Source organism: Rattus norvegicus, chromosome 9 (assembly GCF_036323735.1).
Source record: "Rattus norvegicus strain BN/NHsdMcwi chromosome 9, GRCr8, whole genome shotgun sequence".
Classification (NCBI taxonomy): domain Eukaryota; kingdom Metazoa; phylum Chordata; class Mammalia; order Rodentia; family Muridae; genus Rattus; species Rattus norvegicus.
This window is the reverse complement of record NC_086027.1, coordinates 25,375,505-25,399,460: the sequence shown is the minus strand read 5'-3', so window position 1 is coordinate 25,399,460 and position 23,956 is coordinate 25,375,505. Positions and strand designations below refer to the sequence as shown.

At 44.9% G+C, this 23,956-nt stretch overlaps 1 protein-coding gene across 1 annotated transcript in view; it reads left to right on the top strand.

Moving 5' to 3' along the window:
• The window catches only part of Tnfrsf21 (TNF receptor superfamily member 21), a 74,924-nt gene extending 51,863 nt beyond the window's left edge, over positions 1-23,061 (top strand). The window contains exons 4-6 of the mRNA NM_001108207.1: positions 708-973; positions 18,409-18,637; positions 20,897-23,061. Coding sequence (NP_001101677.1) covers positions 708-973; positions 18,409-18,637; positions 20,897-21,126 — 725 coding nt within the window. The 3' untranslated portion in view covers positions 21,127-23,061. The remainder of the gene's footprint in view (positions 1-707; positions 974-18,408; positions 18,638-20,896) is intronic.
• Positions 23,062-23,956: the final 895 nt, after the last annotated feature.

The window sequence follows — 23,956 nt, the reverse complement described above, 5'->3', positions numbered from 1 at the left end:
TGTGTGTGTGTGGTGTGTGTGGTATGTGTGTGTGTTTGTGGTGTGTGGTGTAAGTGGTATGTGTATGTGTGTGTGGTGTGTGTGTGGTGTGTGTGGTATGTGGGGGTGTGTGTAGTATGTGTGTGTGTGTGGTGTGTGTGGTGTATGTGGTATGTGAGTGTGGTGTGTGTGTGTGTGGTGTGTGTGTGGGGTGTGTGTGTGGTATGTGGGGGTGTGTGTAGTATGTGTGTGTGTGTGTGTGGGGTGTGTGTGGGGTGTGTGGTGTATGTGGTATGTGAGTGTGGTGTGTGTGTGTGGGGTGTGTGTGTGGGGTGTGTGTGTGGTGTGTGGTGTGTGTGGTATGTGTGTGTGTGGTGTGTGGTTTGTGTGGTATGTGTGTGTGTGTGTGTGGTGTGTGTGTGTAGTGTATATGGTATGTGTGTATGTGTGGTGTGTGTGTGTGTGTGTGTGTGTGTGTGTGTGTTGCTAAGAATCTGATCCAGCCCCTCATGCCTGCTCTGCCGCTGATCCTCATCTCTCCTCTACAAAATAGTTTCTAATGGTGTCTAGCTGTCCCCATGGTGGGTTGTGTATGTCAAATACTATGGTGGGTTGTGTATGTCAAATACTCATGGAAGATGACTCATTTATCTGACCCAGCCTAACAGAAAAGCTTCCTTCTAGAGCATGCTTACATATACTTTTATTTCCTTTCATCCCTGGCACAGGTATTGACATCCTGAAGCTTGTAGCAGCGCAGGTGGGAAGCCAGTGGAAGGACATCTATCAGTTTCTTTGCAACGCCAGCGAGAGGGAGGTGGCTGCCTTCTCCAATGGATACACTGCAGACCATGAACGAGCCTATGCAGCTCTGCAGCACTGGACCATCCGGGGCCCTGAGGCCAGCCTTGCTCAGCTCATCAGCGCCTTGCGCCAGCACCGACGCAATGATGTTGTGGAGAAGATTCGTGGGCTGATGGAAGATACTACGCAGGTAATGTGAGCCCTCCAAGGTTGGGCTTTGCCATTAATCTGTTTGTCCTTGAACTGCACACTTCAGCAGATATGGTTGCATGGAAGAGCAGCTGATATTCGGTGTTGGGGTAAGAGTGGGCATGAGCGTGCGTGCTCCACATGCATCTCTACTCTTTAGGGCTGACGTCTTCACTGGCTGTGTTTCACAGTCACCGTGGGACTTCTGATGTTTGATGCTTGGAACCCCACCGTGTGCCTGTCAAACAGAATCCCCAAGGGAGGACATTGTGAATCATCTGGTTTTTTTTTTTTTAGTTTTCTGGGTGATTCCTGTATGTGGACTGTGGCCAGGCATGGTGGCGTATGCCTTTGATCCATTCCAACCCTCAGGAGACTGAGGCAGGAGGATCTCTGTAAGTTCAAGGCCAGCCAGGTCTACAGAGTGAGTTCCAAGACAGCCAGGGACTACACAGAGAGAACCCATCTTCAAAACAAACAGACAAAACAAAACAAAAAATTTCCAAACTAACTAAAATAAAATAAATAATAAGCGACTTGTATGTAATGGAAATTAATAACCTAAAGGGCATAAGAAGTTTATAAGTGAGTTAAAGCACAAAGTACCTCTTCCAGTGTGCTAGAATCTTATGCACACTTCTTTCTCTCATCTTTTCTGTACGAAAATGAAAGAAAATCCAATCACCTCTTCCTCCCTCCCTCCTTTCCCCCTTTGTACTTTGAGAGACCATGTTTCCCAAGCATCCTGTAGCTCCCAGCTTGATTTTTTTTTTTCCCCGTAGCCTGGGTATTACGGTGCACGCTGAGAGGGCGACACGAAACTCCTTACTGCATGTTTTAGTAATGTGCATCATTGTGTTGCAACACTGTGGGTCTTGTTCTTACTCTAATTTTAGGAGCCAAGAAGCCTGATTCCGGGCTGCCAGTTCTTAACAACTGCACAGTGTGGAACAGCCCACCATCCGTAGCTTCTCTCGGAGATTTGTCGAGTCAAGCTAGAGACTCAGAAAGCAGGGGGCATAATTAAGACTCGCTCTTCACATTTTCTGGTGGAATTGCCTTCCCTGTGTTTTGTGGCACTACTGAGGCCTTAGGACTTTGCCCCAGGAGTTAGTGGACTCTTAGTGTATAAATGACTCATTTATGATGGCTAATGTTTCTTCCCTCTCGTGAGGCTGAGAACACCTATATTATGCTGCTATTCAAAAGGGTTGGCATTAGTGTGGCTTTTAGTTACTGTTCACCAGACCAGCTAGTCCTGTATTAACCATGGTGGTCATTATTAAGGCCCTCCTGAGGCTGTCTCTTTCTTCTTCCAAGATGTGAAGTACATTCTACCTGCACTTTCTTCCTCTAAGGCTAGTGTCTAAGCTGAACCCAGATCCCTCAAATTATGTGCTTTCTTTTCAGGCATGTGCAGCTGGGAGAAGTGGGTGGGATGATAGCTGGAAGAGAATGGGACTTTTGACAAATCAATTCAAATTCTTTTTTTTTAAGGATTTATTTATTCATTTTATTTATATGAGTACACTGTTATTACTGTCTTCAGATAAACCAGAAGAGGGCATCAGATCCCGTTACAGATGGTTGTGAGCCACCATGTGGTTGCTGGGATTTGAACTCAGGACCTCCGGAAGAGCAGTCAGTGCTCTTAACCACTGAGCCATCTCTCCAGCCCTCAAATTCTTTTCAAAAGTGTGTGTGTGTGTGTGTGTGTGTGTGTGTGTGTGTGTGTGTGTGTGTCCTCACCCAAGAAACCAAAATTACAGAAAGTTATAAGCTGCCCAACGTTGGTGCTGGGAATTGAACTCCAGTCCTTTGAGAGGCCAGCAAGAGCTTTAATCTACTGTGCCTTCTCTCCAGTACCTCTACCACAAACAAAGCTATTTAACAAACAAACAAAAGGGTAACACTATCCATAACACGCACACACAGACACATACACACGCACATGCACTCACCTTATTTTTAAGGAATACCACGAAGACTACAGCACCCGCACTTAAGCCACAAAGTATGTTATAAATGTGTACTTTTCACCTGGTGTCAGAAAATGGCAATCTTGTTTATCTCTCTCTCATGTTTTCCTCTCATTGTCAAGATTTCAGGGGGCTGGGGATGCAGCTCATGGGTAGCGTGATTGCACAGTATCCAGGAAGCCCTTGGTTCTATCTCCGGCCCCGCACACACCAGGCAGAGTAGCATATGCCTGTCATCGCAGAACCCCAGCGATAGAGGCAGGGGACGTTCAAGGTTATCCTTGGTTATAGGAAGAGTTTGTGAGGCCAGTCTGGGTAGTCTAAAAAAAGTAGTAACCATAAAATCAGGAGAATTTTCTTGCTGTGCATTCACTGCCCTGAAAGACACAGTGAGTGTGAACTTGCGTAGAGCCAGGCTTTGGGTAGATCTCCGTGGCCCTCTGTCTTTTCTGTTGTCTTTCCTTCAGCCTCAACAACTACCTGGACCATTCTTCGTTCTTTAAATGACACTTTTCAGTTTTGGGGTCACCCAGTATGGAACGAATAGGCAAATAACTAATAAAAGAAGACTATTATTTTACCACAGTGTTGAGGGATAGCAAGGAATTCGAAGGTTGACTGCCGGGTTACTTTCCTTTGGTATCTCTAGTGCTTGGGTTTGTGTTTCTCCTCCTGGAGCAGCAAGTAGGTGGCATGGGTTTTATCTTTAAATCTCCACTCTGTAAGAATTTATGAGCACAGTATGATACCAAGAACTGTGGGCCCTGCAAATGAGTAAGAACAGTAAGCGGAGTCAAAGGGAGCTCACGCTTGAGTTATGGAAGCAACTCCACACAGACCTGCGTGATCCAAGAGAGTGAGTCTCGTAGGTCAGAGAACTAAGGGACTGGCTGCTTTCGAAAGCAAAACAGGAGAGTGGAGATTGACAAGCTGTTGAATTCCTCGGGGTGCACTCAGTTTGAGGACCCTGGGTAAAACCACTATGCTTCTCTACCTCAGTTTCCTTGCGACAAAACATGACGCTCTTGGCTTGCTTTGGGGATGAAAGCTCCATGGCCGCCAGAAAGCAGCTCACACATGTTTGTATGTTTATTTCTCTTTTTGGATGTAATGACTTCCCGGCTTGTTCCTAACCAGCTCTAACTCACACACATAATGGACCTTTTAAATCCTGAAGTCTGGGGTCACATAGTTTTGGACAGGGAGGCCCACCAGGTTTCCAGGCTGCTTGGAAGTGGATGGTCTGTCAAGGCGGAGAGTTGCTGGGTTCAGTGCCCAAGAACTAGAAAATCCAGCCAACTGTAAATATTTATTCCTTCCGGCCTGTGTGGGTGCTGCCCGGAATGTTTTCCTTTGCAAGAAAACAAAGGTGTGTGTGAAGATAATGCTTTCTTTTGCCCAGTTACTGGCTGTCAGGAGAAAGGACATTGGCTAGCCGAATTTCTAGGTTTTCTTTTTAACTCTCTTTTCCTTCTTTTCCCTACTTTGACTTTCGACCCTTTGTGAATGCAGCTAGGCTTAGCGAGTGCAATATTTGTTTTCTTTTATTTACCACCCTTTCCCTTTAGTGGGTGGGGTAAGAAGATGACCTTGAGTTCCTATGCAAACGGACCAGTCTTAACTCTATTCTCACCTAATAAAATGGTTGTCAGAGCTGACCAAGGCATTACCTTGTCATGCTTTGGGATTCACAAAACAAGGTGTGAGAGCTATGGCTGGTGGCTAGGTTCTGGAACAGTCTGATAACCTGGATGGAGTACCAACACCTTTTATTTCATCCTGATTTTTTTTTTTTTTTTTTTTGATTGGGTCTCACCAAGTTGCTTTGGCTATCGTAGAATTTAGAAAGTAGAAGCAGGCCTGAGTTTGAGGCCATCTTGGTCTACATATTGAATTCCAGGACAGTCAGTGATATAGAGAGACCCTGTTTTAAAACAACATTTGTTTTAAAGGGACTGGAGATATGTCTTAGTAATTAATAGCCCTGGCTGCTTTTGTAGAGAATCCAGGTTCCGTTCCTAGCACCACATACAGGTTTACTCTATCTCTAACTCCTGTTTCAGAGGTGTCTGATGCCCTCTTTTGGCATCTTTGGGCACAAGACATACGTACATATGTACACATACATACATACACACATACATACATGAAGGTAAATATTCACAACCATGAAATAAAACTAAATGGATATAACACAGTGTAGTTTTACATCCCCATGATCCTTAGGGGGTTAATGCAGGAGGGCTACAAATTTTAGGGTAACCTGGGCTAATCCAGCAAGATTCTGTAGAAAGAAGAAAAAAAATGAAGGGGGGGGAGGATAGACAAGAAGAGGGAGGAAAGTGAGAGAGAAGCACTAGAGTTTTCATTGACCAGCTGCTTGCCTTGAGTGGTGTGGGTGAGGGGCAGGTGAGTGTGGCTCTCTGCCCAGTGAGATAAGGTAGGTAAGTCTACACAGTCATTTAACCGCAGCGGAACTCGGGAGATTTTGTTCTTCTTTACTTGAATGTTTCCTTGTCTTCAGGGAATTTTCTGCCTTTGTAGAACCACAGTGGAGACACAACCCTCTCAGGATGGGAGTGGTCGGCCACACCTGTGTTGTCTCTCGCCTTTTCCTTTAACCTCCCTCGGTTGGTCCCTCCCCTCAGAATTGTGTAGTAGCCTTTGTGCTAGGTACTGGATGGCGGGCGGGCATTGCTCTAGCAGCTGGGAGAATCCCTAGTGCTAGCGAAGGAGTGGGCTTCTCTCTGCTGAGGCCATTGCTGCTCTGGCTGCTGAGGTAGCCCAGCTCCTGGCTTTTTGCCGCCAGGCTGCAGGATAGAGCAGCTGTCCGTATCTGCGGGTCTGACTGGGACTAGCAATGTTCAGAAATGTGAAAGCGAGCTGGGATAAATACCAGCTGTACATTTCAGTTGGCTTTTTGGTGATTCAAGCAAGGTTTGTTTTTATGTTGTTGTTGATTTTCTAGAAAATAGAACCTATTGTCCCGAGGCCTAAGGACCTGAGACCTTTAGCCAGACATTCGTGCATTTGGCCCCTGCTCTTTGCCGTGTCACTATGGCACAGAGGGTCATTTAAGGATATGTTACTTGATCACAGGGCATGACTGTGGGCTCTGGGGAACGTCCAGGGTAGTAAGAGGAGGGCAGTTGCTGACATCTTCAGGCTCAGGTATGTTTCATGTTGCTGGTGATAGGGCACAAAGGAGCCATATGTGTGAATAGACTTTAGACATTTGGTGCTTTTCAGGCTGTTTCACTTATTACTATATCCCAAAGGATCAGCTGAAGATGGCAGCTGGCTAATACCAGCCCAATACGGTGAAACAGGATTGCCAAGAGTTTGAGGCCAGCCTGGGCTACAAAGTTGAGCCAGGGTACACAGTAAGAATCTGTCAAACAAACAAACAAACAAACAAACAAGCAAAACAAGAACCAAAGATGCTCTATAAAGTTTTGTAGTTACTCGCAGCCCTGCGATGTAGTAGCTGCTTGCCTAGAATTAGGCAAAGAAGAAAGGTGGTCCCTGCCTCCCAAAGCATCCCTCTCCAGGATGAAGGATCGGTAACTAAAATTCACCGACACGAACAGATGTTCCACTGGGAATGTGTGTGAGAGCTTACGGCATTGGATGGGGAGGTATTCTTAGTCTAGACATGCCCAGGACGCTAAAGCTGAGGCGTGCTGGTGTGTTTTAAAGGACAAGATCCTGGTTTCACTCAGAATGGCACTTTGGCTGTCTCTGTCGTAGGCGGTAGGCAGCCGCACCTGCCTGCATGCGGTAGGGCCTTCTCGAACAACTCGTGTTTTCTCACGTCCCGTTTTACTTGGCTTGGTAGCAAAGTTAACACTTTACAGAAACTTCAGACTGGTCCGTGTAAGTAAGACACAAGAGTGAGGTTCGAATGTCCCCTCCACAGCAAATGCAGGCCTTCAAACTTCCAATAACAGATAATAGGGACTGACAGATTTGGGCTTTCTCCTGGTCAGAGTTGAATTTTGTTTTCTCCTCTCCGTGTGTGAATGTGGGCAAGCCCAGTCCTGTCCCCGTGCCTCAGTTTCTTCCAGAGAGCTTCGTAAAGCTCTTCTGAACTAAAAGGATGCATGTACCCAGTTCTGTGCTTCACGTGGATCTCGGTGACCTGGATCTTAGTGGCTCCTCTGTTTTCTTTGAGGCCAGTGGTTCTCAACCTGCGGGTCACATCCGCATTGGTGGTGTTGAATGAATGACTCATTCACAAGGGTCGCCTAAGACCATCTGCGAATCAGATATTTACATTACGATTCATAACAGTAGCAAAATTATAGTGATGAAGTAGTAACAAATATAATTTTATGATTGGGGGTCGCCACAATATAAGGAATTATATTATTATTATTATATGGCACATTCAATATTAATATCTCAATATATCAATAATGTAAAACAATGTTACATTATGTTAAATATAAATGTTATTAATTATAATACCGATATAATGTAATACATGAAATATTAACTATAAAGATTAAATTTATGATAAAATTATGTTATTATTAAAGGTTCACGGCATTAGGAAGGTTAAGAACCACTGTTTTAGCATAATGAACTAAAAACTGCGAAGCAAGGGAGAGTTGACCAGCGTCTGCTGAGAATCCATCTACCACATTTAGAACGTTTTTTATTTTGCCAGACAGGGTTTCTTTGTGTAGCCCTGGCTGTCCTGGAATTAACTCTGCAAATGAGGCTAGCCTCAAACTCAGAGATTCACAGGCATGCACTACCTGGCACAGAAAGAGTCTTAAAACATTATATGGTCACACACACACACACACACACACACACACACACACACTTTATCACTACTCTTACTATTTTATTGTTGTCACTGTTGTGAAGGAAGGGCAGGATAGTTTTACACAGGCACTTAATTTAGTAAACATTAATCCCCTGTCCCTTATGTGCTGAGCCCCATAACTGACACTGAGACACGGCCTAGAAGTAGAAATCTGACCGTTTCCAGCTTGGCCAGACTTCTCCATAGTGTTCCTGTCCCCTGGTCTGTCAGTGCCCCATGTCACTAACCAGTCACTAGCTCATGAGAAAACCACACGTCGTTGTGCAGCACTTTTAATTTCAACGTTTTCCTTGAAGGACAGACAAACACCGCTTTTGATTTCCTTCTTAAAATTTGTCACCAGGAAAACATCCTCTTACCTCCAGTAGGAGTGAGTCAGGAAGGGCGGAGTCACCTATCATTAAAGTAAATCGTTGCCACAAACGGGGGGAGGGGTGGGGGGGATTGTATATCTATAATCCCATCTTTGGTGGGGTGCTTCTGAAAATGACAATGCACACAGAAGATGCACACAAGTCTTTCCAAAGCCTAATCCTGGGTCACTTGGCAAACACTTCGGTGAGATCCGCCAGGACCTCTCCCCCTCCCCCAGAGAGAGGTTGTACGTAAGCAGTCTTTTGAAATGCATAGTGTGCGACATTCTAACCTGATCAGTTAAACCCGGCTAGGGGAGATTGTCTATAGCACAGGATTAATTTCCTCAAAAAAAAAATGTAGAAAGTAAGTAAAAGAGAGTCAGCTGGTATTAGACAGGAACTGAGGGCTTGTAACATCTTTAGCCTCAGATTGGTGCACAGGAAAGGGCACGGCATCGTGCCTTCTTCTGCTTTCAGAAATCTTTCCCCTTCCACACACTTACACATCCTGAGAGAGACAAACCCTCGGATACTCACGGACTGTGGTATCTGCTATCCCAAGAGTAGAGGCCACATTGAATGCCAGGGCAGGTAAGTGTCTACCCGCTTATCAGAGAAGTTATCACTTAACCTCGAGCACGGCCTGGGTGGAGGCTGTTTGTCCCTGCTTATTGGTGCTGTGTGCATACAGACAGTCACAGGAAACTGGTCACACCCTGGATAGCCTCTGTGGGAACGGGGCCTGAGTGACTGAAACCTTGCAGTTTGAGTGGCCGGTGTACTGCCGGGGCCGAAACCAGGTGTGTTGAGGGTGTAACAGCACAAATTCGATGAATGTATTAAGCAATATTAATTTAATCTAACCTGTCAGGCTTAAAAAAACCTAATTAAGGGCCTCTGAGGTGCCTCAGTAGGCAAAGGCACCTGCTGTCAAACCTGGCTACCTGTGTTCTATCCGTACACGTGGAAGGAGAGATCCAACTTCACCTAAGTGTCCTCTGACCTCCACGATCACTGTTAGATACAAGCATACACACGCACACACACACGCACGCATACACACCAAACACACACAATAAATAAATGATAGATAGATGATGGATGGATGTAATATGTTTTAAACAATAAAACATAAGGAGAAATCTTTTTAAAAAAATTACTTGGGCCAAGCAGAGTGGTATACACCTTTAATCCCAGCACTCAAGAGGCAGAGGCAGCCAGATCTCTGAGTTCAGGACCTGCCTGGTCCTGTGCGGTCTACATAGTGTGGTCTAGGACAGCAAGGGCTGTGTAGACAGGCTGTTTCAAGAAACAAAACAAAACAAAAACTAACATAGACTGACTAAACTTTTTACGTCAAGGCATTATTTCCTGTGAAATTGCTTTCCATTCTTTGGATCCTCGGGCAAGCTTTTTTAAGTTTATGCAATGTGTTTTCGAGGTTAAAACTGTCTAGACTGCACTGAGGGAAACCCCGGTTTCTAAACAGCATGACCTTCCTGGATCCTGACGGTGCTGATCTTGGCTATAATATTCTAAGACGTGAGTGGGTTCCTGCTCAGAACCAAGAAAGCCCGCTCACTCTCCTCCCCACTTCCTTTTTTTTTTTTTTTTTTTTTTTTTTTTTTGAGAAAGCTCGCCCGTGAGTCAGCTCGGGGCTGCAAAGGCAGTATCACTGCTGTCAGCAGCCTGGACAGCTTGCAGACACCCGCCCCGGCAGCTGGGCGGGGCACTCTCTCCCGCCCTCTGGAGCCAACTGGTTCGAACCAGCTTTGGCTGCATTTGAAGCGCGTCTTGTGGCTTCCCGCAGTTTTCCATCTGCGCACCCGGGAAATGAAGAGTTCTTTTGCTCCGGGCAAAGATTGACAGTTCACACTTGGACAGAGCTCGTCTCTGGGCTCCCTTTTTTTGAAACTGACTCTCAGGAATGAATGGCCAGAGCTCATGGATGCCTTAGAGATGCGCCATTACAGTAACTACCTTGATTTGGAATCAGGGGTTTTAAGATGCGATCTATCATGGCTAGTTAATCCGTGGCTAACGTATGCAGAGGCTCCAGAAAGACTTCAGTTGTAATAAAACCCTAACTGCTTGTCTGGGTCTCAATTAATCAGGGTGGGAAGGAAGTGACTCTTCACATAATTTCCCAGTGGCTTCAGGCATGGGCTAACCTGGTTAGCATTGAGTTTCTCTCCATGATGGAGAAGTTCACGCTGGGCTTTGCTTTGGCTCCCAGATTCCCTGTTCACTCGACTATGTTTCTTCTGCGGCTTGGCCCGGGAGTTCCCAGGGAGGTCCTTCTTGGCTTCAGTTCCTACCTCCATCCCATGACCTTCAGTGACCCTAGGGAGAGTTAGACAGTAGAGGGCCTTGTGCTGTTTGCCTGCTAATTGGTGATTTAGACTGAAAGTGTTAGTGAGTATGGTTCCTTCCTTATGCAGTAATCACACCTCCTCCCATGTCTCCCGAGGTGTGGGCCAGGTTGGCGAAGAGAAAAGAATCGGCTGGTCAAGCATTCTTTGTATTTCAACATTCTTGCTTTATCTCTGTTTATGGGGCTATTTCCAATACATTGTCCAGTGTCTGTGTCTCCAAATATCAAACAGCTGACCACCTTTTCCTGAAGCATCAGGACATTTCCATCTGTGCTTTTGGTTTAAAAAAAAAAAAAAAGATCCTGGGAGGTGGTAGCTGTGGCACTCGCTCACCTTTAACCCCAGCAGAGGCAGGGAGATCTCTGAGTTCGAGGCCAGCCTGGTCTACAGAGCAAGTTCCAAGACAGCCAGAGATATACAGAGAAACCCTGTTTCAAAAAAAAAAAAAAGTTCGGTGAATTTGGTTTCTTTTAGGCAGGACCCCTTGTTCTGAGTTGGGCACAATAAGAACTCACACATCAGAAGGATTATTTAAAAGTCAGTGCTAGGACTGGAGAGGTGGCCCATGGTTCAGAGAGCATTTGTTTTAGCAGAACATCAGTCTGAGTCCTAGTACCAACATCAGGCAGCTCACAACTGTCTGTAACGTCAGCTACACACACACACACACACACACACACACACACACACACACACACACACACAGAGGGGGAGAGAGAGAGAGAGAGAGAGAGAGAGAGAGAGAGAGAGAAATAATAGAAGTGTTTTTAAAAATTGTCTCTCATTTAAAATTTAAAGGATTTAAAATTTATCCTTTTAATGAAGGCAATGTTTTTTTTTTTTTACAAGTCTTTTTTTTTTATTAACTTAAGTATTTCTTATTTACATTTCGAGTGTTATTCCCTTTCCCGGTTTCTGGGCCAACATCCCCCTAATCCCTCCCCCTCCCCTTCTTTATGAGTGTTCCCCTCCCCATCCTCCCCCCATTGCCGCCCTCCCCCCAACAATCACGTTCACTGGGGGTTCAGTCTTGACAGGACCCAGGGCTTCCCCTTCCACTGGTGCTCTTACTAGGATATGCATTGCTACCTATGAGGTCAGAGTCCAGGGTCAGTCCATGTATAGTCTTTGGGTAGTGGCTTAGTCCCTGGAAGCTCTGGTTGCTTGGCATTGTTGTTGCAATGTGGTTTTTCTCTTTCTTTCTTTCTTTCTTTCTTTCTTTCTTTCTTTCTTTCTTTCTTTCTTTTGGATGATATTACATCATTTCTCCCGTCCCCTTCCTCCCTCCAAACCTTCCCATATACCCTTTCTTGCCCTCTTTCAAATGCATCACTTTTTTTTCTTTTTATCAATGATTGTTAAGAAATCATTGTACGGGGCATTCTTCAGTCTGTGAACTTGGGAATGAAGTAGATTCAGACAAAAGGTTTATGATCTGGCTTATCTGAGATCCAGGGCGCACATAGACTTAAATTCCTTTTTAAACTCCATGTGTGCGCATGGTTTTTTATCTGCATTTGAGTAAGAGCTCTGCAAGCGTACCTCGGTCCTGTGGAGGTCAGAAAAAAGTAGGGAATCACCGGAAACTGGATGAACAGAAGGTTGTAAGCCATCATCTGGGTGCTGGGAATCGAACTCCGGTCCTCTAGCAAGAGCAACAAGTGCACTTCACCCACTGAGCCATCTCTCCAGCCCCAGATTTAACTCCTTTATTGCCGTATCATCTGAGTTCTTGCTGTCTAACTTAAGTGGATTCGATAGAATCAGGTATTACAACATGCTGACCTGGCAAGAAAGATAGGGCTCAAACTGAAATTCCCATACGGACCCGCAGATGGCCTGAAATCTAATTTCATATTCATTATTTGCACAGCTGGGAAGGCGGGGGAAGGGGGGGAAGAAACAGGCTTGAGATAACATCACACTCCCCCACCTGGTTGTCATTTATACTCATTTATGGCCGTAATTCCCTCGAGATAAATCTTCAGTGGAAATTTCTATTTGTTTTTCTTAACTGGTCCATCACTGGTCTGCTGGGGTCTGAACTACTTTCAAACAGAAAACAAATTTTTGGTCTCAGCCCAAGTATGTGGTATTTACAGACTCTCTCATTCACCCTTCTATCCTAGGGCCTCTGTGAAGCTGGAGGGTAGGACCACCAAGCTGTGTGCCCTGCTAGCCCCTGCCGAGCAACCCTTCCACTGCCCAGAGGCCAGCTTCTTGTGCTTGTGTACTGCTTATGATGAGTTTACGGGGTTCAGCCTCCGTAAGCGCTGTGGGGTTCTCATTCCTCAGCAGTGGATTCCAGACAGCTTGGACAGAACCATCGTGGCATTCTGTGACTGCCAGCTTTTCTTCTTCCCCATCTCCTACTCTTTTCAGACACACTGAAAGAGTGTCTCATAATCCGATCTCATTACAGATGGTTGTGAGCCACCATGTGGTTGCTGGGATTTGAACTCAGGACCTCTGGAATAGCAGTCAGCGCCGAACCATCTCTCTAGCCCTCTCCTACTCTTTTCAAAGATAGGGTCTTTTAGTCCAGGCTCTCCTTAAGCTTGCCCTTGAACTACTGACCCTCCTGCCTCCACCTGGCAGTATGTGCCACCATGCCCAGTTTTTCTGGTGCTGTGTGTGGAACTCAGGGACTTGGTGCATGCTAGACACGTGAGTACACTACCAACTGAGAGCTACAACCCGAGCCCTGGTTATGACTTAAAGTCCCTTCTTATTTATGGGATCTAAGTGGCAAGCTGTTCAATTCATGGAATAGCAATTAATTTCAGTTGGGATTAGCAAAGGGTGCTCTTGAAACCATTAATAAAATGGCATTTATTTTATTTTATTTTTTTTTGCACAAGCAAGCTGAAAACTTCCCTTCCTTCATGGTGTTAAAGGAGAGGATATATTGACAGGCCCTTCAGTGGAATGGGTGGCTTTTGTGGATCAGGAAGTTCCTTACAGTTCACTAGGCATCCGTGGCTATGTCCTAGGGAAGAGAGCATGGTGATATCCATCTGGGGAATGCCAAGGGCTAAGGGGTTAAGTCGAGCCATTTTAACAGGCTGGCAAGGAGCTTCCAGGCTACATAATTAATATTTCACTTCAGCGGATCAGGGATGAATCAAAGTCGTTAATTTGTTTTGTGAACACAGATTGTGCAACCACAGGGAGATTATAATTGTGTGGTAACTGACAATATCTCTGGTAAACCTTAGTTAAATGAACTAATTGGAGATAACTTGGCAAAGAGGGATAAAGGATTTGGTTTTGTGTGTGTGTGTGTGTGTGTGTGTGTGTATGTGTGTGTGTGTATGTGTGTGTGTGTGTGTGTGTGTGTGTGCTTCAAAGAATGAAATGGCAATAATAAAACAAGCAGTGTGTAAAACATTTGGGATGGAAGCAATTTAGAGGTGACCTAACCTCTGCTTTTTAGTTTAGAAATAAATATGGGAGCGGATCTGCCGAGGGAAGTGGTTTTTCTAAGAGCACCCAGCTGGTACAGGAGACTTGTGATTTTTCTGGGACTTTGGAGACTTTTAATTTTATCTAATTTCTTGAGCATTTAAATGTAAGGAAATTACCTAGGGAGGTTAGGACAGGAGCAAAGGACACTCAGGGCTACTGCCAGGTTGCAAAGCAGACAAGTCAAAAGCTTGCTTGTCTTCAACACCACACTTCTCAAAAGATGTCCATGGCTCACCACCCCGGAAGCCAAGAAACACTGCACCGTCCCAGTTTGCCTTCTCTGGAAAGGCTAGCCATGATTTTCCAGCATCCTAATAGCAGTGGAGGTTTCTAGTTGAGTTGAGGACTCAGAATGGGCCCTTTGGCTTGGAACTGGGAGGATTGACAAGGACCCAATAGAAATGGGACAAGAAGATGGCCGCCATGTTCCAGTGTAGCTTAGATACACTGTCAGCATCCCCAGAGCCCAGAGGGTACTCAGACCCCAGACTCTGCTGTGTTTATCCAATTCGTTTAGATGACTCTTTGTCTGCCATGATCCTGATATTCTGAAAGGAAATCACAACAGCCATGGGGCTAGAGGGCTGACTCAGCTGTAAAGTAAGGGTGGCTGTTTATCTACCCTCCCTGTCACATTGGATTAATAAGCATCCGGAAGTACTAAGTGTACCTGTTTGGAGACTAATCAGGGAGAGCTCCAAGGACTTGTTGGGCCAAAGAAAATAGTATGTTCTGGAAATGCACTCAATAGAACTGTTAATGGTTTGGGCTGCCTAGGGAGCCTTTCTTCCCTTTGCCCTGTTCCTCCTCTTTCCAGTTGTCGCTTTGGCTCTCCCTTCTTTCTCTCATTGGCTCATGCTCCTCTCCTCTCACAGCCTTCAAGCAAAAAGAACCACGGGTTTCTCGTCTTTCTGGAGGTGCAACAGCATCTGGTGGATTCGTTTCTTTTCTGGACGAGTTTTCCCTGAGTCCTTTCTTCTGGGTCTTAGAATGCTCCTCTCTTCTGTAAGCTGGGTTGTTTGAGCAGTCTGGGTCCGTGAGCACTTCACAAAAGCACAGAGGGTCTGAGCTGCAGAGACACGCTTCCAGCAGTCTTGTTCTCTAGCCCAATATAAATACAAGTTACCACAGCCACAACAGCTCCAAATTAGCAGAAGGGAAATATACTTATCAGTGGGGGTGCTTTTTAAAAATAACACGCTTTGGTTTTGTATTTGAAAATTAATATGCCCCCACAGAGAATTTGGACAGCTCAAAGATGCTTACAGGATAAATTAAGTTACTGTATTTTGTGATTATTTTTACAGAGTTTGTGCATTTTTTTAAGGAAGATGAGACTCTCTGCTGAGAAAATCTGGCTTTCTTGTTCTGATGTCTTCTCTGGCTGGCAGAGTGGTTGTCTAATATGCACAGGGCCATAGGTTCGATACCCCATCACTGCATAATACAGAATGTAGACTCAAGAGGGTCAGGAGTTCAAGGTCATCCTTGGCTGTGTAGAGATTGTGTCTTACAAGCAAACCACAAACAAACAAATACAAGTATCTTCTCTTTTAAATAACATTGTCATCCTAATATTGATGGTTTTTATTGCTATAAACTCAAAACACCAAGTCATGAACTTTCATAATTAGTAGAGCAGTTCTTTTATTCCACAGAGTCTGATGGTCTAGTTTACTGTCAGAGATATTCCAGGAGACACAATACCTGATACAGGGTTGCAAAGCAGCTCTGGGAGCTGTTGAAAATATTAGGTAAGAGGAGGAAAGACATTTTTATGAGCTTACATGGAAAATGCAAGTAACCTTCAGATAGGTTCAGAATGCAGCTAGGCAGGCACCCAAAGCCAGAGAGTCGATCTTTAGAAGGATGCTTGCCACGTGGACTCTGCCTTTAGCCATACTAACTAGGTAGCTCCCACTGCTGAGACACTCACCGGGGCACTTTCATAGTCACCTGACTTTAACTACAGGAGCATTGGCTCAACACTTGTGCAATTATGCTGGAAATCTGGTACTTACGTCCCAACTTCTAGCAAAGTTGCTGGGAAAATCAAGATAGAAAGTTTTAAACGAGCACAGGAAATAGGTGGGTGGGACTTCTTTGTTGGCATGAATTTGTGGGTGGGACTTCTTTGTTGGCATGAGTCCGTGGGTTGGAAGCTTTTTTTTTTTCTTTCTCTCCCAAGAACAGTGTGCTATATTGATGGAGCATGTCAACCAGAGTAATGTCCCTGAGAACCAGAATGGAGACAAGCGTTCTTTGTCAACTGGGAGGGGGCACAAAGGAGGATGTTAGCGTGAAAGCATGAGTTTGCAGGGCATTTAATTCAATATGCCCCAGGCCAGGGGCTGTTGAATTGAAACTCAAAGCATATGCATAATTCTTATCTGGAGATCAGAAGAGTCTCTGGGGATGCATGTTAACCAGTTCTGGAATCTACTGTGGACTCCCAGCCAGCTGTGGTGGTGATTTACGGCAACCTCCAGCTAGAATGTCAGCATCATGCAGGAATCGGTGGCCTTTGCAGCTCTCCGATCACTTGCAAAAATGTCTGTCATTAAGAGTTGCCAAAGAGGTAGGCATGTCGGCTTCGTGTCTTATGTGACTTTGTCACGTGATCATTTAAAACCGGAGTCAACATTTGGCCTGGAGAGGTTGACAGCCTCTCCCGTGATGGGCTAGAGAGAATGATGGGCGCTCTCAAGGTGGTCACCAATAGCTTCAGGAGAGTGGATGAGGTCTTCTCAGCTGTGCGACTGGCCATCTGCTTCCTGCATGCTCCTCCATGCTGGGTGTGTTAGTTGTTTGGTTTCTCATTGTTGTGACCAAGTACCCAGCAAGAAACGATACAAGATCCTTTTACGGTTCAAGAAGATTCAGTCCAGTAATGGCCTCAAGACCCTGAGGCAGCTGCTCACACCACATATCTAGTAAGGAAACAGAAATAGGCGTTAGCACTCAGCTTCTTTTAAAAAGTATTTGTTTTATTTTAATTTATGTCTATGTGTGCATATGTGCAGACCACATGTGTGAGGGTGTCTGTGAGGACCAGAGGAGGGCATTGGATCCTCTGGAGCTGGGGTTTGTAGGCATTCGTGTATACAAGGGTCTGCACTATGATGTTCTGCAAGGGCAGCAAGTGTTCTTAACTGCTGAGCCATTGCGCGAGCCCCACGGTCTATTTTCTTTGGCCTGGTGTTCCAGTCAGCAGTGCAATAGCTCCTACAATTCGGGTGAGCCTTTCCACATTACAAGCATCCCCAGAGGTTTGTCTGCTAGGTGATCGTAGAGCTTGTCAACTTGACAATTCGTGTTAGCCATGATGCCTGGAAAGCCAGAAAAAGCATAAGGGCAATGGGCTAGAGGATGATATAAGTGCCTGATGTGATTCTGAAGCATACCTTTAAAAGAAAGGGCAGAGTGGAGAGATCAAATAGACTTGGTGTGAACTCTGGCTTCCTCCCACCCACCCTCCCCTCTTTTCTCTCTCTCTTATCTATCTTTCTTTCAAAGGAGAACAGGACCAAAATCACAGGGGGCAGCCTGAAAAACCTCCAGACTAGCCCTGAACTCATAGGTGGGCTGCCTGGAGACCTGGCTTAATTGTAGGCAGGACCACTCCCAAGGCAACGGGCCTGGATTGCATCCTGAAAGCCAGCATTAGAATTCTTGCGTCCAGTGCTCTCTGCTTCTTGACTTTGGGTGGCACGTGACCAACTCCCCGAAGCCCCCGCTGTTGTGAATCTCCCAGCAGGATGGACCGTGTGTCTTGAACAGTGAGCTGAGCTGGGGTAAATCCTTTCTCCCTTAAGTTGCTTCCATCAAAGCATTTTATCTCATCCAAAAGGAAAATAACTAAATAAGTGCATATATGTGCTCCTTTAGTTTTTCCTTATAATTTTTAGAGAGGCGCCTTGTCACGTTGCTGAAGTTGCCATTTACAGAGTAGCTGGGATTACAGGTATACACTGCCTTATTGGTCTCCTAACTTCTAATACTACAGTGTCTGCTCTCGTATGGGTTTTTGTTGTTGTTCTTGTTATTTGTTTGCTTGTTTTGAGAGAAAAATCTTCTTAGCTCAGGCTGTCTTCAAACCCCAAATTGGTCTGTCACCATACCTGGCTTCACATGTTCTCTGAAAGGGTTTACGAATGTGTCGGAACAGGGTGTAATGGTACACACTCTTATATTCCGAGCACTCAGGAGGCAGAAGCAGGTGAAATTCTGTGAGTTCCAAGCTAGCTTGGGTTACACAGTAAGACGATAAAAGTGTATATGTGTTTAATAATGTCACAACAAATAAGAATCAAAAAAAAAAAATCAAACAGATCAAAAAAAATGTTAAGGGAGGAGGGTTTGATTTCATTTTGCTTCTGTATAATTTCTGTTTTATATAACAGTTGCTTTTCTTTCCACAGTTGGAAACCGACAAACTGGCTCTCCCCATGAGCCCCAGTCCGCTTAGCCCGAGCCCCATTCCCAGTCCTAACGTGAAACTTGAGAATTCCACTCTCCTGACAGTGGAGCCCTCACCCCTGGACAAGAACAAGGGCTTCTTCGTGGACGAGTCGGAGCCCCTTCTGCGTTGTGACTCCACGTCCAGCGGCTCTTCAGCACTGAGCAGGAATGGCTCCTTTATAACCAAAGGTACCCACACCCCTGGCCACGCCCACACCCCTGGTCACGCCCACACCCCTGGCCACGCCCACAGCCCCGTTGTCGCTGACCCCATTGAATGACGTTCGCGGGAAGATAAACGTGTCCTCCGGGGAGCCACATCACTAGCATGGACACGCCTGGAAGAGTCTTTCCAACTGTGTCCTACCAGAGCCAGCTTTGAGACATGCCCATTAGCTTCTATCCTTGGGATGCTATCAAACGTGTGCTTCAGGGCACATCTGATAAAGGACAGTGTAGCTGATTTGGGAACTCTTTACGGTACTTGCTAAGTCCAAGGATGCAGAGTCTAACCCGTCTGGGGAGTCAGAAGTAGTCTTAGTGTTTAGAATTGATCCCAAGATTCACTCTAGGCAAATTGCACATATTTTCAACATAGTGGAGTGGGAGGTTAGCACTCAGTTGATAAGGTGCTTGCCTAGCAAGCATGAAGCCCAGCGGACACCAAAACAGGGAGTGGTGGCACTCAGTTGGTATCTTAGCGCCTGAGAAAATAGGAAATTCAAAGTCAGCTGCGTGTGATGGTAGACTCCTTTAACCCCAGCACCCCGCAAAAAAGAGGCAGGCAGATCTCTGTGAGTTCAAGGCCAGCCTGGGGCTATATAATGAGATTGTCTCAAAAAGAAAAAATAAAAAAAAAAAAATCAAAGAAAAACTCAGTCATCCGCAGTACATAGGGAGTTTGAGAAAAGCCTGAAATACATAAATTATTAAAAGACATAAATTCAAATAATTATAAATTGGTAAATAGTATGTCGGCTTTGCTTTGAGTCCGGGTCTTCTAATGTATTCCTGGCTAGTCTGGGAATTATGTACACCAGGTTGGCCTGGAATTTTCTGTCATCCTCCTGCCTCTGCCTCTCCTGAATGCTGGGATTCTAAGTGGGCCACCTCACACAGCCTTGATAGGAAGGTAGTAAGTTTGATTACACATAGTACTAACGACAGGGTTTTGTCTGACGTTTCCTGGTTTTTAGGCAACTCAATTACATCTCAGTGAAGAGTATTACAGATTTAGTCTACATTTCACTTTTAAGATCCTTCATGTTTCATAGACTTTACACATTTAGGGCAATTCATTCCATGTAAGATATTTCTATTGTAATTTCTGTGATGGTAAATTTGATGTATTGGTGATTTTAATAGAAGTTGCTCTTTGTCACTGCAGAGTGTGACCCAAGGAAAACCATTTTCTCATTTCAAGGGCCTTTAGTCCTCCAGTGCTTTGCTTTTGAAGCACTGCATTATCAGGGCTGGAGACGCACGCAGGGATTAAGAGCTCTTGCTGCTATTACAGAGGACCTGCTTTCAGTTCCCACTACCCACAAGATGGCTTACAAACCACCTATGACTCCAGAGGATCTGGCAGCCTCTTCTGGTCTCCTTAGACATGGCTGGCATATACGATGCACACAAACTCACTCAGGCACAAACACATATACACAAAAATGTAAAGACCTTTAAAATATATATTAATATAAAATAATATACATTAAAAATATATAATATATTAAGTATTACAATGCAGCTATATAAGTAGAGAGAAGCAGAGTGCATTGGCTTGGTATTTTTGTTCCTAAGTGTGGCAGCTCTTCTGAGTTTCAGAAGGATTTAGAAGCCAATAAAGACATGGCAAATGTCATATTATTAACACTTTGAGACTCCATTCTAGTGAACTGTAGAGATAGCTCAGAGGTTAAGAACACAGATTGATCTTGCAGAGGACCTGGTTCTCAGAACCCACATTGGGTGGCTTCCAGGCACCTGTAACCCCAGTTCTGATACCTCTGGCATCGAACCTATCTACATTCATGTGCACACACAAATACATAATAAACGCATCATTTTAACATGAAAATAAAATCAAGAGAATCCATTCAAGTAGTTTCTCCTTCCACTTCTATTAAGCAGATCTTTTTTCTATTGGTGTTTTTGTTTTATGAGCTGCGGTCTCATGTAGCCCAGGCTGGAAGGTGGTTTTGAACTCCTGGTACTCCTGCCCTCTACCCCTAAGTGCTGGGATTGCATAATTGGGCCACCGCATCCCCGAAACTCCTGCTTTCCATTCTTCTGTGCCGTGCAAATAAAGAGGCTTGTATTGTTTCAAATGTACCAGGTCACTCCCTCACGTTGGAGGAAACCTGCTAGGCGCAGAGTGCGGGCAGCTCCCCAACTGCTCCTCCAACCCCTCTCATCTCTCCTTCCTTCTCTTTCCCCTGTTCCCTGCAGAAAAGAAGGACACAGTGTTGCGGCAGGTCCGCCTGGACCCCTGTGACTTGCAGCCCATCTTTGACGACATGCTGCACATCCTGAATCCGGAAGAGCTGCGGGTAATCGAAGAGATTCCCCAGGCTGAGGACAAACTGGACCGTCTCTTCGAGATCATTGGGGTCAAGAGCCAAGAAGCCAGCCAGACCCTCTTGGACTCTGTGTACAGCCATCTTCCTGACCTATTGTAGAACACCGGGGCACTGCGTTCAGGAAATCAGCCTACTGGCAGAGTGATTTCATTTCTTTTCTGACTTTTGTGTTTTGGTGTGTGCGTGTATGTATGTGTTTAACAGAGTATATGGCTGGTGCTTGAGTTTGGGGCTCTTTCTTTCTTTCTTTCTTTCTTTCCTTCTTTCTTTCTTTTCTCTTCTTGAAAGTGAATGTATAAAGCCTTTTCAATGTATAACTGTTCGAAAATGCCCACCACTAAAGTTTTTTTTTTAAGTTCCATATATTCTCCATTTTTGCCTTCTTATATATTTTCAACACTATTCTGTGCACTTTAAAAACTTAACATAGACGCGGTGTGACTTTTCCCATATGCTGGATTCCAAGACTTTGAACTTCTTAAAAAACATAATGGCATCTTGTGACTTCTCTAAGTAGACATAAGTCTGCCAACATCAACGCCTACTTTGTCTGTTTTAATTATCACTGCTCTCTGTCGTATTGTTTGTCCTTCACGAGCGTTTCTAAGGACGGAGGGAGGCTACGACCCTGTTGATGACTGTAACTCTATTAGATTTTGAGTTGTCTTTTTTCATGTCTTGTTCTATAGTTCATATTCACGACGGAAACTTGACCACACTCTCTATCGCTCGCTGTATGGTTTTCGTCTGGACATCGTACACTGCTTGTAACTTGTGCTCCCCTTAATGCTACTAAGCTCTGGGCTGGAGAATGAAATCCTTAAGTCCCCAGGACTTGCTGTTTCAGTGGCTTGACACCTGGGCCACCAAAGAACTCGATCTTCATCTTTTAGGAACACCTTTGCTGCACCTTGGAAAACCACTTTATGCCCAGCTTTGCTTTAAAAGATATTTTTCTTATTTTTTTTATTCCCCTCTCTCTCTCTCTCTCTCTCTCTCTCTCTCTCTCTCTCTCTCTCTCTCTCAATACACATAGTCTATAGGTCCAGTCTGCCCTCAAGGCCTTGCTGGGTTTCCTTTGTCATCCAACCACTTTCGTTAAAAATGGCTGCAGCTGTAAGAACTCCTGTCCGATAAATTTGCAACTACGCTCTCTCATTTATCAACCTGTCCTCTGATGCTCAGTTGTCAGACTCTAATGCAGAGCTAGACGCCCACTGCCTTTGTGTGGGTGGGCTTAGTGGTGAGGAACTGATATCAGAAAAATGCCTTCAAGTATACTAATTTATTAATAAATATTAGGTGTTTGTTACTTGCGTGATTTTGGTGTGTTTACTACTTAACTTTCCCCTTTGCCTCTGTTCAGGTTCTAGCTCTGGTCTTCTCTTGGGGAAGAATGTGTGTTCTGAAAGCCTCCTCCTGCCCAATCTGTAAATCACACACATTAGCACAAGTCCCTTTTGGAGAGGTACCCGGAGGTTCAGTGCGCAGGGCTTTGATAAGAACTGCCAAGCCTTTCCTAGTCTTTCGAGTTAAACCACAGGCTTTTATTTCCTCCAGGTAATGTTTTTTACCTGTGGGGCAATCTGCACACCTCCACAGACTTCTAGCTAAAACCTCAGTGTCCCTGACGAACTCCAGAGGGCTTTCTCGGCAGTGAGGCGGGTGTAGTTTTGTGTTGGTGGGATTTCTCAAGTTCACTGCTGGTTTCCTTTAGGACCCCGCCTCTGCAGAATTCCAATGACTAGACGCTAGCAATTTTAACTTCCTCTTTCTGTGAGAACCTGGAAGTGGATACTGTATGCACTGTGACGCTCATGTCAGCAACTGGGGAGTGTCTTCTGGTTTCATTCCTCTCCTTGTGGCAGCTTTCAAGAAGAACACCCCAGTTTCCCTTCCCTCTTGTTGGTGGAAAATAAGAACTCTGAGGCCAGGTAGTGGTAGTACATGCCTTTAATCTATTGGAAGAGAGAGGCAGGAGGATATTGAGTTTGAAGCCAGCCTGGGGAGTTCCAGGACATCCATGGCTACCCTTAATTAAAAAAAAAAATATGTCAGAGAGAGAGAGAGAGAGAGAGAGAGAGAGAGAGAGAGAGAGAGAGAGAGAGAAACAAGAACAAACAACAGGAATGGGTCAGTGATGATGGCAGAGGAAACAGATTTTGTCAGGTTTTCATCGTGTCTGAAGATTTAGGACAGAGAAATGCAATCCATTCATTAATTACTAGTATGTTAAGTCTGTAGCTTATTAGTAATTTGGGAATTTTTTTTTTGGTTCTTTTTTTTCGGAGCTGGGGACCGAACCCAGGGCCTTGCGCTTCCTAGGTAAGCGCTCTACCACTGAGCTAAATCCCCAGCCCGGGAATGTTTTTATTAATAACCCAAATTTGTGGTTTCATATTTTACAAAGTGCAAAGCATAAAGCTTTATTACTTTATTGGATCTTTATATTTGTCTTATAAAACAGGTTCCTATTATTATGCCCATTTTACAGATGAAATTAGGCTTGTGAAGCTTAGAATATGAGACAGTTTCTTAACACTAGAACAGAGTACCTGAAAAGGGAAAATCTCTTTAAGGGCAGAAAGATTTGTCTTAGTGCGTGGTTTCTGAGGTTTTAAGTCCACAGTCTGCTGGCTCTGCTGCTTTTGGTTGATACTAAGGCAAAAACCTGCTGAGAAGACATGACAACAGAAGGTTGATTACCTCGTATTAGCCAACACACAGAGAGATACAGGTAGAGTCTTGGGACAGGATAGCTCTTCAGTGGCAAGGGTCCAGTGACCTTCTTTTTGCTAGGATCCCCTACCTCATAAAACCTGCAGTAGATGAGCCTTTGTGAGGACACTTAATATCCGAAGCACAACACCAAGGGATGTGTTAAAGACCTCACTGAGAAGTTTAAAAGGTTAGGCTTGAATTTGTGTTG